Source organism: Elephantulus edwardii, unplaced genomic scaffold (genome assembly GCF_000299155.1).
Source record: "Elephantulus edwardii isolate Elephantulus edwardi_28Jun2011 unplaced genomic scaffold, EleEdw1.0 scaffold00088, whole genome shotgun sequence".
Classification (NCBI taxonomy): domain Eukaryota; kingdom Metazoa; phylum Chordata; class Mammalia; order Macroscelidea; family Macroscelididae; genus Elephantulus; species Elephantulus edwardii.
Genome location: NW_006399838.1, coordinates 5,297,149 through 5,311,568, shown reverse-complemented (window position 1 = coordinate 5,311,568; position 14,420 = coordinate 5,297,149). Strand labels below are relative to the sequence as shown.

The 14,420-nt window shown below is 43.6% G+C and overlaps 1 protein-coding gene across 2 annotated transcripts in view; it reads left to right on the top strand.

Moving 5' to 3' along the window:
- The window catches only part of FNDC3B (fibronectin type III domain containing 3B), a 406,030-nt gene that overhangs the window by 262,893 nt on the left and 128,717 nt on the right, over positions 1 to 14,420 (top strand). Inside the window, exons 7-8 of one of the 2 annotated variants that reach the window (XM_006890351.1) lie at positions 909 to 1,094; positions 1,140 to 1,232. In XM_006890351.1, the coding sequence (XP_006890413.1) occupies positions 909 to 1,094; positions 1,140 to 1,232 (279 nt within the window). Of the gene's footprint in view, positions 1 to 908; positions 1,233 to 14,420 lie in introns of both variants that reach the window. The other variant, XM_006890350.1, reaches the window with a different exon arrangement.

The following is a 14,420-nucleotide window of genomic DNA, read 5'->3' as shown; positions in this document are numbered from 1 at the left end:
TGGATGTTGACCTATATGGTCCCTGTGTATGAGGACTCTTTTTTTCTTTTTAAAGATGAAAAGACCTAGCTTCTGTATAATTTCCATCTTTATTGGCCCTTGGGAATAAATTGAAACTGATTTAAACTTAAAAAAAAAAATGATAGTCACTGCCTCCAACTCTAGAATCATAGGATGGTTTTTCAGAATCTGGTTTCTGGTAAACCAGTTAAAACTATGCCTTGTCAGCTGGGTAACACTCCCCTAGTGTGGGATGTTTTTTTCTCAGGATGACCCCACAACAGAAGCCTGACACCACAGCTTCCTGCTTTTGGCACGAGGTTGTAGAATTGGTGTATCTCACCCTGCAACCTCTGCTTGGCCATGTGCCCTACCTCACTGATTATTTTTAATAGGAACAGCTCATCCTATTTTAGTGAGTGGTTTCTGAATACCACAAATTATTGCTCGAATTTCATTACCACCAACCTTCCATTAGAAGTATTCTTTTAAGTCTCTCAATTTTAAATGCTATGCACATATAAATGGGCTATTTTATTTGTTCTAACCTTTTTTGTGTATGAACTCAAACCTTTTTGACAGGCAAAGTCAAATCTAGTCATACATTTAACTAGAATGATCGCTCCTATTTAACTTTGCCTCCTTCAGCATTACGAGTAATTGCTGGAACATTCCAGAACATTCAGTATGATTTTTCAAGATTGATTATTCCCTAATTGATTGTAAATGAATAGGGATTTTTAATATATAGACTTAAGTATGTATATAGCACTTCTAAACATACATTTTATATTGTGTTTAATACCATTGTAAACGTCTCCCTCCAGAGTACAGGTCATTTGACCATTTAATAATTTATTATTGAAACTATAGACTGAGTTTGCATTTGTCGTAATCATCCATTTTAGAAATTATACCACTCTATGGGATGTCAAGCTACATTACCCGGGAAGACCAGTACAGCAAACCGCCGCACAAAAAACTGAAAGACCGCCAGATTGACCGTCAGAACCGTCTCAATAGCCCCCCTTCCATCTACAAAAGCAGCTGCACCACAGTGTACAATGGCTACGGCAAGGGCCACAGTGGTGGAGGCCACAGTGGAGGAGGCCACAGTGGAGGAGGTCACAGTGGCGGAGGCGGGGGAGGCGGCAGCGGTGGTGGGCCAGGAGTTAAGAAAACAGAGCGGCGAGTAAGAAGCAGCCCCAAGTCGAATGACTCAGACCTGCAAGGTAATAATTCCCGAGACACTCGCCATATAGAGGGAACAGCCAAGACAGGGCCCCCCTCCAGCAAGCTTTTCTGCTCAGAATGATTGCATAGACCCCTCTCTGTTCTCTTTCTTAGCAGAGGAAAACACTGCCTCATCTATCATTTTGTTCTTAATACTTTATGACAACACTTAGAAAAAATTTACCTGTGTTTGTCCCACTCAGCTTACTTTCATCTTACTAACAAATACATGAATGTGTTCTTCCGTGAGCCAACTTCTGTTGTTTCTCTCTTAAATAGACAGCTGTGGAAGAGACCATATATTCAAGAGGTTTAGGGGCCAGTTTTGTTTTTTTTTTTTTTTTTAGGGGCCAGTTTTAGTCTCCAAATCCTTATATCTCATAAATCCCCGTCTGATTACTTCTGTCCTGTAGTGAAACAATGTATTTTCTTTTAGATTCAATCTATAACTGTAGCTCCATTGATTTGGGGAGGAAAGGATAAGTGACTTAAACTATATTTTAGGCTGAGACTTAGAGATGACCTCTTTTGACACCATAGGAGTAAGAGGCAGACTTCATGGAAGCCAGAAAAGGTAGTGTTTTGATCTGTTAAGTGAGTCTCTGGTGACCTGGGAATCCAACATATGAACAACTGTGAAAGTCAGGAGAAGAGTTGATTATGACACTCACTAAATTAATGCTTCCTTCTTAGACCCCATCCAGGTAGAATCAGGGCTCTGCATACGTGAGAATGGAAAAGGCTGAGGTTTTTACAGTATGTGGGGGTCACCTTTCAGAAAGCCATTTTTCATTCTGTCTTGGTTCAGCTGAACCCACATCTGAGCTGAAACAGAAGAGTTGGAGATGTTGAAGAGCCCAGGAGAGGCCACCTGGTGGTTGAGGTTGAGCTTGACTCAGTTGCTCAAACATGAGCCTTGTGAGGAATCTGGTAAGCGCTTTGGAAGGTGGAGGTTTCTGGGGCTTAATAGGACAGGGTAAAGAGTCCCTCTTAGACATGGATGCATCGTTCTTTGATCTCTTCCAGTACTTGCCACTCTGTCCCTCTCATTTGTATTCATTTTGGTTATAGTAAGTGTAATTCTTTCTGGCATGTGAGGAACCTTGATGGTATAGGGTTAAACCCCTCTGGCAACCAAAAAGCTGCTCCTTCAAACGTACCAGTTACACTCAGTGGAAGAAAGGTGACCATTCTGCCTCCAGAGAGGCTACAGTCTTGGGAGCCTGGTGGGGAAGTTCTGCCTTGTCCGTTGCTGTGAGTTGAAACCATCTTAAAAGCAGTGGGTTTGATTTCTTCAGTTGCATCTATCTCCTGTGAGCGCTGAGATTCCTCCAAACAGATTATTGGACCTGGAAGAGCAGGGAGAACTGATAGACTTAAAGTGGAAGCAATCATGTCGCTGACAGTGGATTTACATTGTGGTTTCTGATCTGACGTGAGGAGAGACCCGTGGACCCCTGAGCATGTAACTCATCTCCACTGACCCAGCCTCAGGCGGCTCGGAATAAGACCAGAGCTGCATAGGCAGCTGGGCTGTGAACTGACCAGGGGAGGGAAAATTGAAGTGGAGTGAGGCTTGTTATCTATCAACCTTTTGGTATCGGAAATACATGATACCATCCTGGACTCGTTGACACAGTTGGTGCTGTAAGAAAGATTTGCTGAGGGACCCTGTCAGTGTGGTTATGTGTGTCTGATTGTCTCTGGAAGGTGCATTTCTGTCAGGACAGAGGGAAATTGGTTAAAACCAGATGTTGACATGGGTGAACTGTAGCACGAAGTAAAGAAATGTAAAACAAGACAGGAAAAGTGATTTCCCTGCATGGTTAAATTACAGTTTCTTGATGCTTTTCTCTTTTCTATATTTTACTTAGTTATGCATTCGTCATGGAGTTGTTATTATCATAATTACATGAGAAAGAATCGGGTAAAAGCCATCAAAGGGTCTGGAGCTTTAAAAGGATTCTTTTTTTTAATTGAGATTTTATTGTAAGTTTATAAAGAACTTAGATTTCCATTCTAACATGGTTCTTAAGACAGAGGGCAATGCTTGCCATATAAAATTAGTTTTTAGTACAATTAGAATTAGTTTACTAGCAATCTTACCATTTTACCTTAGGTTTATGAGGACACACACAAACAGAGCAGTAAGTTTTCCTGAGGAAAACTTTAGTCCAAAGAAAAGGCATGAAGAGTGTATTGCAGGCTTATAAGAGTTTATTAGGTTTGAACTATTTTTGACTGCTTGATTGAGTCATCTGCCTTGCACCAAAAAGAACTTAAAACAGATGAGATAGATACACAAGTAGAAGCAGATAAGATAGATATCAGTAAGATTCAATAGGCAAAATGATGATAAAAACTCACTGCCCTTGAGTCTGTGCTGACGCTTAGCAACCCTCTGCTGGGGTTTCAAGGCTGTACCTCTTTGTGGGAGAAGACTGCCCCTCTTTTTTCATGGAGATGCTGGTGGATTTGAACCACTGACCTTTTGTTAACAGCTCAACACTTTATGGACAGCGTATATACCACCAGAGTACCGTTAGTGATAGTAGAATCCCCCAGACCAAATTCACTGCTGTTAAGTGAGTTCTGACTCTTAGAAACCCTGTATCAAGTTACTGAACTGTAGAACTTTATGGACAAGGACTGCCCGTCATTCTCCTTAGGAGCTTGGATTCGAACCACCAGCCTTGTGGTTAACAGTGCAGCACATGATGAACTAACTACTCCCCCAAGCAAGAGAGTTAAAACTAACATGAAGAATTAATGCAATTAAGGATTAATAATACAGCACAAGCATCCTCCTTATACATTTGCTTCGTGTTGTGACTGTGAGCCACTGAGTCAGAACTGACCTACCGCTCGCCCTCCAACAGGTTTTCAGAGAAAATTAATCGCATGGGAGGAGATTAGCCATTTTATTTTTCTCCCCCTCAAAGCAGCTGGTGGATTGAAAATAGGTGCCTTTGTGTTGGCGGTCCAACTCCTTACCACGAAGCCACCAGAGCTCTCTGGTCCCATCTTGCATATGTCTCAATATATAAGGATCTCTGCATCTTAATACTCTCTTAGCTGTGAGAGGAAATGTTTTATATTTATGATAAGGTATTTGCTTGTGTAGACATGTGATTCCTTACAATCTGACGTTTTCCCTCATGGAGAGAGGATTTATATACTGAGCACCTTAAATGTTTTACCGTTGTGTGTAAAGTATGTAGATGTGTTGAGTAATAGAAATCACTGCGCCATGGGCATGTGCATTTTGTGTTGAAAGCGGAAGACGAACGTTTTTATCTCAGCTTTATTTCATACTTGGTCTGCGACTTTGTTTTCTCATTTTCTTTGTCCCCTGAAAAATCACACTAAGTGCTGCCGCTTTCCACCTGGTTTAACCTTGAAGAATTGATGGATTACTCTGATAAGTGATGGTTTCTTAACATACTGGATAACACTAAGTTTAGGAGAAAACGGAGGCTGTAGAAGATGAATCATGACTAAGGTTGTACGTTAAAGATTCTGTAGAGCTTCTGGAGAGTCTCTTGATGTACGTCGTAGATTTGGCTTGCTTCCTGGCTGTCAAAGCAAAAAGAGAAACACGATCAAGTAAAGTAGGAGAACAGTAAAGTACCTCTCATTCCGGGAGCCTAGCTCTGTTCCTCATGACGTTTCAGTCCTGTCTGCGTCACAAGGTGATCGTTGGCTCAATGAGCCCAAAAGACTTCTTTCTTTGCCTTCCCATAAATGTGCACATTCTAGTTTTGTAAAGTGTATTTCTTGTTTAAATTTAATGCCCTTAACTTCTGTCCCCAGGAAAAGAGTCTCTTAAACAATTCTTCATTTACAGTGCCAGCCGATTAATGTTAAACTTGACTTAGTTCACGTTCTGGTTGACCTGTTTTCCTGTGTGTAGTTTGCACAAGAATGGGATATGTGCTTCCCTGTGAGTTTTGACTTGGGATTTTCCTGCATTCTGTTTCAGTTCAGCGTCCACATTTCTAGAGAGGTCCTGCACTCTCATTCTGGAATTTCCTAACTTTGGCAGAAATCTTCTTGAATAATTCTCTTTTAACCATTTGAAAAAGACCTAATTTTCTTAAAAAAATAGGAACATGCTTAATTTGCTTCTGATCCTGTGATAAAGCCAAACACATGCAAAATCAGACAACTTAAATATATTAAAGGATGAAGAGAAAGTGATTGTTCACTTGAGTCCTGATTTTCTCAGTGCTACACAGATGGAACTTTTGGAGAGAAAAATAATATAGATGCCCAGATCTGCTACGTTGAGATTTTCTTGCCTGCTTTGCTTTTGTGGTGTACAGTATGGTCACTCAGGCTCAAGTGTGACTACTCTGAAATTTGGGATATTTGCTCTGGTCTCGGATCACTGAACTGCACACAGTGTGAGGCAAGAACTTCATTTTATTCCCCATTCTCCCATCCATCTTGCACTAAGCCTGCCATATATAGTGAGTCCTCAGTAAATATTTGTGGAATGCGTCCTGTATTACTAATTACTTTGTTTTCTAGAGCAGGCCTTCTGTTGGTCCACTTGCTGCCATTATACCATTTCCTTTTCCTGGGGCAAATTGTTCAAGGATACACTCTTCCGCTGAAGAAGCCATTTCTTCAGCCGGCCTCGGTGGGGCAAAGCCCTGCAGTACTCTTAGAAAATATAAGATTCCCATTTTCTTTTCCACACTGTGGAGCTAAAGGTATCGCACAGGCAGATAACAGCTGGGGCTTTCCTGCCAGATTCACTTAGAATCAAGCTTTGTCACGTGTTCATTATTCGTTTTTAATATTGTTGGAATCTCTGTATCTTTGTGTCTCAGATAGTTAATACTGTGTAATACATTGATGCTTAAAATACTATGATACTATAAAAATGTACATAATCCCAGACCCTAAAATGTGAGGATTAAGCAAGTCTCCACTTTCTTACTTTTGAGTTACCTGTATTCAGTCACCTGCATGACATTTTCTCTCTTTGTTATGAACCACACAGGACTAGGTGAACTCTTCTAAGGAAGAGACACCGCCCTTCCGACCGCCACCTAGGGAGCCGCCATCTGCAAGCTTAGTCCCCATGACACCGTCGCAATGATCTCCCACTACCTTTTTAGGATGCCATGAAGTTGTAGATTCAGAGTCTTTCTGGGCTTCTTTGCTTAGTCGTGATTGGGGCTTCTTCCCTGCATATACGCGATTGGATCCCACTTGCCTCAATCCCTGAGGTGCTTCTTCTGACTCGGTCAGCATCTCACTCATGTCCTCCCACAGAGCCTTTAGACCTGGATGGCAAAAGAACTTCCCTTTTTCGAGGCATTCATATTGTTATCTCCCAGGAAGCAAGGACCAAACACCAAATTGCTCCCTCCCAGTGATAAAATACTTCACGCAGTAGGTTGCCTGTTGACTCTTTACCATGAAAATGCATGGTGGTAATTCTCATTATACCTACTCCTCACTTAGCAAGTACTTCATTATCTGACATTTCACCTTTATGACAGCCTGTCCAGCTGTCTTGCATATTAATGGTTTATATCTGGGTGGACGTAATAAACATTGAACACAAGGTGAAAATAATGCTGGATGTGATGCTTAAGTTCTATGTCAACTTGTCTGAGCTGATTCTCAGTGCTTTGACACTGAGAATATAATGGTGTCCTGCAATGGTCACTTAACAATGTCGTTATCCTCCATTGTATGGTCTGGTGTGGTCACGTCTATTTTTTGTAGAATGCTGATTTTTGCATATGACTTGGTCTTCAGACTGCACACATGTGGATAAATGAAAAAGTGGGTACTGTTTATCCTCAGCACTTGTAGTTTGTTTTTGCTGGGTTGTTTGTTTTTTTTTTGATTGGTTGGTTGGTTTTTTTTTGGTTTGTTTTGTTTTTAGGATTACCTCTTATCTAAGATATTCCCTCCCCAAAGTAAGTATCTCTCTCCTCTCCCTTAAGGTAACATTTCCTGCTTTTTGATGGCCTCTCAAACACCCCATGTGACCCAGAAGTAGCTTCTGCTTAAACTCACTATACATTTTGTAAGGTAAACCCTTCATTGCTGGAGGGCTGCCTGTGTAAGTTGTATGCAGACACACTGTAGTAACCGTGTAACCTTGAGGGCCTTTCTGGTTCTGTAGTTACCATAAAATGATGCCTCATCAACGTTAACCCTCTGGAAGAGAGAAGACTCTCTAACTTGGATTTGTGATTGTCCTCTATGTTGGAACCCATCTTTGTTCTCATGTAGGCCTGATTAGCCCAAGTTAAGATTCCCTTTGCCCAGGTCAGTCCCAGAGAGATCTCCATGAAGAACCAGCTCATATTTTAAGCTGTGCTGTTACCCAGTTCCCCTCTCCATTCCATTCTGTATTGTGCCTGGCACTTAATCAGATCCAAACACACAACTCCTTCCTCTGTGGTGTTCAAACACCTAGCTGACTTAAACCAACACATGCTCATCTCCTCTTAGCCTTCAGATTTCCCCAACAGCTGCCTTGCTTTTGACCTCATATTATATACCTCGCTCTTATCTCTTGGCTCGCTTTTCCAGTTCTTCTGTGTTGAAGACTTCCTAGCTTTCTTATTCTTAATCTTACCTGTGTTCCCCAAAACATAATGATGATATGTAGGGGGAATATTTCAAGCGTCGCCCCCTCTCCTGTATCTTTCTTTCCCATTGTTCATTTCCTAGGCACTAAGCTTGCAGCCGTGGTTCAGGGATGGGAATGCAAACCCCTGCCTTTCTGCACAGAGCATCATGCAGGAGCAAGGCCTTGCCCCCGTTCTGTGCTCACAACCCATTTCAGATTGTCAGACTGCTTTACGCCACGTGGACCAAAAAAATGCCTTCACTTTGTAAAGAGGAAGTGTATAGTGCCTTCCATTTTCTTCTTAGCCACAACCAAAGAATACGATGGTAATAAGGTATCCGTGTGATAAGGTGAGTCGGGGTCCAGTTCTGTCTGGACCTTTTAGCCAGAGTTGGAGCCCCTTTCTCATCTCGCCCTCAGAAGGGAGAGTACATTTATTTGCTGGTATTATTTTAGGAAGGCCTGTGTGACTCCAATTGGAAAATGTAAAAAAATAAAATTAAAAACCAGACTTTATGTTTCCGTTATCTAATACCATGTGAAGAGCTAAGTAAGTAATTAATAAACGTGTGTGTGTGTGTGTAGAGAGAGAGAGAGAGAGTGTGTGCGCGCGCGCACGTGCACGTACTGGAAACCTGGATGAGAAAACAAGAATACATCAAAGCTACTATGTCACAATCTACCTCTCCCCCCCTTTATTTCCTGTTGAAGCACATTCTGTCCAGCAGGCCCTGCTGTCTTTATCAGGGTTGGATTCCACGTTACTTGGCAGTTATAAACACTGCGTTTTATACTCTCCATTTTGGTTGATGTAGTATGGGATACCTCATCTCTTCTCACTAGATCTCTTTTCCTTTTGGTAAAATGAATGGCGAAGTTAGTGTGTTCTCAACTTTCAAAATCTTGTCAATGAGTAGAACTTGATTTATTGGGGATTGTTGGTTCTTTCTTCAGATAATCTCAGGGGGCTCCTCAAATAATAAACTACCCCGTGTTCCTAGTGTCATCTCTTTCTTTTGCACCCCGCTGCTTCCCTCTCTCCCGTTCCCCATTCCCCTCCTCTGCCCGCATCCATTCTAAAAACCAGTAGACCTGGGGCTTGAGTGAGCAGATGGGTTCTTGTCTCCATCCAGCGGGTTTTCCCCGGGCTCATGCCTTAGCCTAGACCCTGGCTGATGCAGAAGCTTGGACTAGTCACCTCTGCATCGCCCTGGAGCTGGTAAAACGTGGACTTCCGTGGCCTGCCTGCCATGTAAGAGTCTGTAGAGGTGGGGTGTGGCAGTCTGTGTTTTATCAGACTCTCTAGGTGGTGAGTCCACACACTAACATCTGAGATCCACTTGTCCTGTCAGTTCTAAGCCATTTATAACAAAGCTTTTCAGTGGCGTGGAAAAGGGAAGACCTTCATTTCAAATATTTAGTTATTAATACTGATCCCAAATCATGACAACCCCGAGGGTAAAAGCAAGCTGCCCTGTTCAGGTTTCCAGGGCTCTGATGTGGAAGCAGACGGCCGCAGCTCCCGGAAGCAGCTGGTGAGTTTGTACCATGGACTTTGCCGGGCATTTAGCCTCTTCACCTGCACAGTTCTTTGGGAATCTTTGAGTTGAAGTGTATTTCCCAGCTGTGCCGGTATCATGATAAAAGAGTTCATTTCACATTGCCAGCATACTGGTTACAGCATATATGACAACCTCTAAAGTTTATAATACCATGTGAGAAGAAAACTGGGACGAAAAGAATTTCAACTGTTGGGGAGGGGGGCGATGAAGAGACAGCACGCTTTTGGTGTTTGCCTTCTGAAATTGTTGACAATCTGAAAATTCAGATACTTTTGATCAAATTCTGTTGTACAGAGTCATAGCTTCTCATTCTTTTCTCTTTTACAGATTTTTTTTAGTGAATGTTTACAGAGTGTGCTTCACCAAGATATGAATGTGTATTTTTTAAATCACGTTCTTCCCCCCTTCCTGTCTTTGGCATTTCTGGAGACAGTATTGTGCTTTTTCCCCTTCTGTCATCACACATTGCCTTCTGACCTGGTTGTTCTGTGCCTCCAGCAGGAGGTGGTAAATCACACAGGAGGAGACGGCCCATCTTTCTCCTGCAGAGCAGCTGGTGGATTTGAACCACGTACCTTCAGATTGACAGTGCAACACGTGGGCAGCTGTCACACAGCCTCCAGAGAGAGCCCCCTTCTGACTCGGTAGCAGTCCCATTACTAGGTTTTTCTAGGCTGATTCCTTCTCAGCGGGTCTTGCCTAGCATGTTTCCCTCTCGTCACTTTTTACCATTGCTCAGAACCCCAAATCTGGCCGCAGGGTGATTGCCCCTCCCCCTTTCTTGCCCAGAGTGAGCAGGAAATTTGATTCATTCTATGAGTAAGAATGTCTGTATTAAGGCTCAGGGTGGCGGTTTTCCTGTTGAAGTCCGAGATTGTGAACATTTGTGGGTGCCGGGGGAGGGGGCCGTCTGTCATTTGGGCTTTGGGAGGTGCCTCCATCCACCTGTGCAGGCTGACAGCGGTGGCCTTTGTTTGCAGTGATGTGACTGATGTTAATAAAGTCTGGAATGTTGGGAGGCAAGGCCGATTCTCTTGGTCTTGGCTCCCTGCGAATGATAACACTGGTGCTTTTCTGTTGAAAGCGGGTCCTTGGTGGGCTTTGCACAGCAGGGGAGGCTGCTCTCTGCTCCCCCTCCTGCCCTCTCTGTCTCCCCTCCAGAGCATGCTCTGCTCACAGGCCCAATGTGAAGACGGCAGAGGGGCTGGATTCTTGATTGTAGGGGAAAAGGGGGCAGGGCTCCTTGGCCCTGGAATGTGTGCTTTCCTGTGGCATTTGAGACAGTGCAGTTTCTAGATGGTATTTCAATACCGCTTCACTTCTCCATCTGTAGCTGATGATAAATCCTGTGGGTTTCCACCTGTCTGCAGCTGAGTATGAGTCCTGACTATGGCAAACATATCAAGAAAACGTGAAGAAAATAACTTCAAAAGTGAGCTCAGGTCAATGGAATTCACCCATCTGGCTGCCAAGTACAGTCTCAAAAGTGAAAATATAGGCCAAATGCCCAAATAAGTTTTTATTTTTCAAAAGGACAGTGTGGACCCCTGAGCCTGAAATGCAAAAGATAGTCTTCTTGGCAGGAAATGAGGCCGTTAACACCTTCCATTCCATCTCAAACTTGGGCTGCCAGGTCCATCCCCTGAGGCTTCCACAGAGGGGCTTTGGCTGAGGTCTGAGTAGACTTGAAGACGAGATGTAGAGAGAAAACTGGGAACGAGTCGGTCAGGTTTGGGGACAGAGGCTATTCTCATAAGGGGCACGCTGTTCATTATTCTGTGCGTTCTGACGAGGCCATGATCCTCTGGGACGCTGAGCTGGAAAAATCAAACTATGAAGACATTTTTCCCTCCCTCTAAGGCCCTGGTATCACCTCTGTCTTTTGTTACAGGATATTGACTTCGCTGGTACAAAGACAAATTCTGTGGCTAAACAGGCGGGAACTGGTGGCCTCCAACTTGTTGCTAATGAGTAAAATATGCGGTCGTCTTTATCAGGCTACATCTTTCTGCCTTGGACCCCCTCCCCCATCCCCCGCCCCCCTGCATTTTTGCAGCAGTCTGGAATGTTTTGAAGATGTTCGCTGCATGCCTGTTTCAGCAGGCAGGATGAGATATTTTTGTCATATCAGTTGAAGAAGTCTTAACCTATTAAGTCATTACTTTAGCTTCACATTTTTTTACATCCACATAAAAGGACAATATGCAAAAGGAAAGGGGGGGACGTGTGCTTGCTTTTGAAATGAACGTTCGCCAGAAGTTTGAGGGCAGAATTTTGATTAGTCTCTGCCATATGTAGCAGTTAACTCTGTGTGCCCATATTATTTTCTCTGCCTTTTTGCTTTCTTGGGAAAGGATCATAGAACCCTTTAGGATGACTTCAGAACCCATGTTGGTAAAATATATGCTATCCCAGAGAACCCTTTAAACAGTGGGTATGAGTGGTGATCTGGTTGGTTTCTGGTGTATATGAAACCTTCAATTTTATTGAATTGAAACTTTTATAAGCTCTACTCTCATTAGTGACATTGAATTCTGACTTGAACCGGGTTAGAGGTTATCTTCCCAAATGCAATGAGTGAACTAAGCTACCAACTTGGAACAGGGGCTCTTAGCCTCCTCCCATCAGTGTGGTGATATCCCAGCCCTCTCCTGGGGAGCTGTCTGTCCTTGGGCAAGTTAATTAACCTCTCTAGGCTTCCACTTCCTCAATATGTATAAAATGGGAATAAGTAATTGCACCTACTTCAGAGGCTTGTCCTGAGTTCTGAGTACCATTCCCGGCACTTTGTACAGAATCCCTCCCCATCAGGGTGGTGCAGGGAGCAGAAGGGTGGCTTTCTACAGTCTCGGATCTCAGCCTAACAACACTGAATGGTTGTTCTTCGGGTCTGAGAGGGGCACCCTGTCCCCGTTAAAGACTCGCTGGTGCCAGGGCACAAACCACTGACGAATTCCAGGCAATTCAGTTCATTCCCCTTTCCTCATCCCCCTCAGTTTCTTCTCTGTGCTGTCTTCTGTGGGATATGAGGAGTCAGGCCAGCTTGGTTCTTTTTTATGGATTTGTTTAATGTTTATTATATAAACTTATACATTTATAGTGGTTGACTTAGAAAATTCATATACATTGCTTTTCACACTGATTCTTTCCCATCTCCTTATCCTGCCCCTCCCTCCACGTTTCAAATTGTGCGGCCCTATGATTATGCCCCCGTCCTCCCCCGCACTCAGCCTCCATGCTTGATTCTGGCTTTGAGCTTACTCAGTAAATTGCATGTTCCAGATTACTTTCCTAAGTATAGAAGTATGTGGTTAAGTGCCGTAGACGACTCACAGCGACCCTATGGACGAAAGACCTCAATGCTCGTATAACTGTCATCATTTCTCCAAGTTCATTTGAGTTTCCAGAGGCAAGCTACTTCGGAAGTGGATGCCACTTGTGCTTCCAAGCTTGTTTTAATCGGGGAGCTCCACCAAACACTGTCCACCATGGGTGACTATTCTCACATTTGACACAGTGTGACAGTGTTCAGCTTCACAGCAACCATGAGTTAACTCTCTGTATGGCAAGTGAACAGACCAGGGCTATACCACTTAGAAGAATGTTTGACCAAAACCAATTAAAAGCAGGCCTGAGGGCCACAGATTAAAATCACCCACCTTTGGTTTGGTAGCTCACTTTCTGTCCACTAGGCCAGCAGAGCTCCCTCTGTGACTCTCAGCAATTCTGTGAACAACAGATCTAACCCTTGCCCCATCCTACACTGTCCCCACAATCCGAGACACGCTTGAGCCCGTTGCTACAGTCGCCACATCCATCTATCGTCTTGAGGATTTTCTTTTCTTCTTTTCTCTAACCTACCACTTTTCTCAGCATGATAGAATATAGGGGGGAAGTAAAAGGAGGTTGATCTTACACCCATTTTTTTTCTTGCTGAAGGGCAGTTAGCCAGTACCCTGATTTAAGTTCTGCACATGTCTTGGATGAGAGGGCTGAATACCCCACGGTCTGCGAGGAGAACAAACAAATCTGTCTTGGGGAAAGTGCAGCAAGGATGGTGGAGGTCATCTCATGGACTTTGTCAGGACGGGCCAGTTCTTGGGGAAAGATAACATTTGGGAAAGGTGGGGGTCCAGTGAAAGAGATGGACACTCTCAAGGTGGATTCACACGGTGACCGTGGCAGTGCACTTGACCATGGTGGGGACCTTGAGGATATGCAGGCTAGTGCAGAGCTCTGGTCTGTTGTTCATAGGGTTGCTGTGAGTTGTGTTAGACTTGGTAGCGCCCAGCAACACATTTTTATCCTGATTTCATGGGCAGGGCACCTTTTTAAAAAAATTTTTTATTTTATTATTGTTTTTGTGTCCCGTTAAATCAGATCTGACTGATACAGGAGTAGATTGCCCCTCCTTTTCCAGCAGTGCACTGGGTGGATTTGAGCCATGTACCTCTGGGATTACAGTGCAGCTTCTTGCCACTAGGCCACCAGAACTCCCTGGGGCACCATTTTAAATAACAGATATAAAAGAAAATCTTCCATCTTCCCCTTCCTCTGTTATTTATTTATTACTGTCTAACAGTAATTTATTACTGTTATTTCTAAAATGTAATGGTTGAAAACAAAAGCATATTTATTACCTCCCTTTCTGTTGGTCAAGAATTTGGGTGTGGCCAGGCTGAGTGGTTGTGGCATGAAGTCTTTCAGGTGTCAGATAACAGATTACAGCAGGAACTGCAGGCTGAAGGCTTAGTCACCTGCTGGAGTTTACTGGAAGGCTTCAGTCCTGCTCCATATGGGCTCTGGTGGCCTCCTGGTCAGAAGCAGTGCTGCAGACCTAAAGCTTGCAGTTTGAAGCTGCCAGCTATTTCGTGTGAGAAAAATGAGTGGTTGCATGAGTGGGTTCCAACTCTCTGCTACATAGCAACATGGGTGTGAGCTGCCTGCGTCCCCCAGCACAAGCTCTCAGACTGGGACAGAAAGCTGCCGTTTATGACATTTATGAAATGAAAATGTCATTT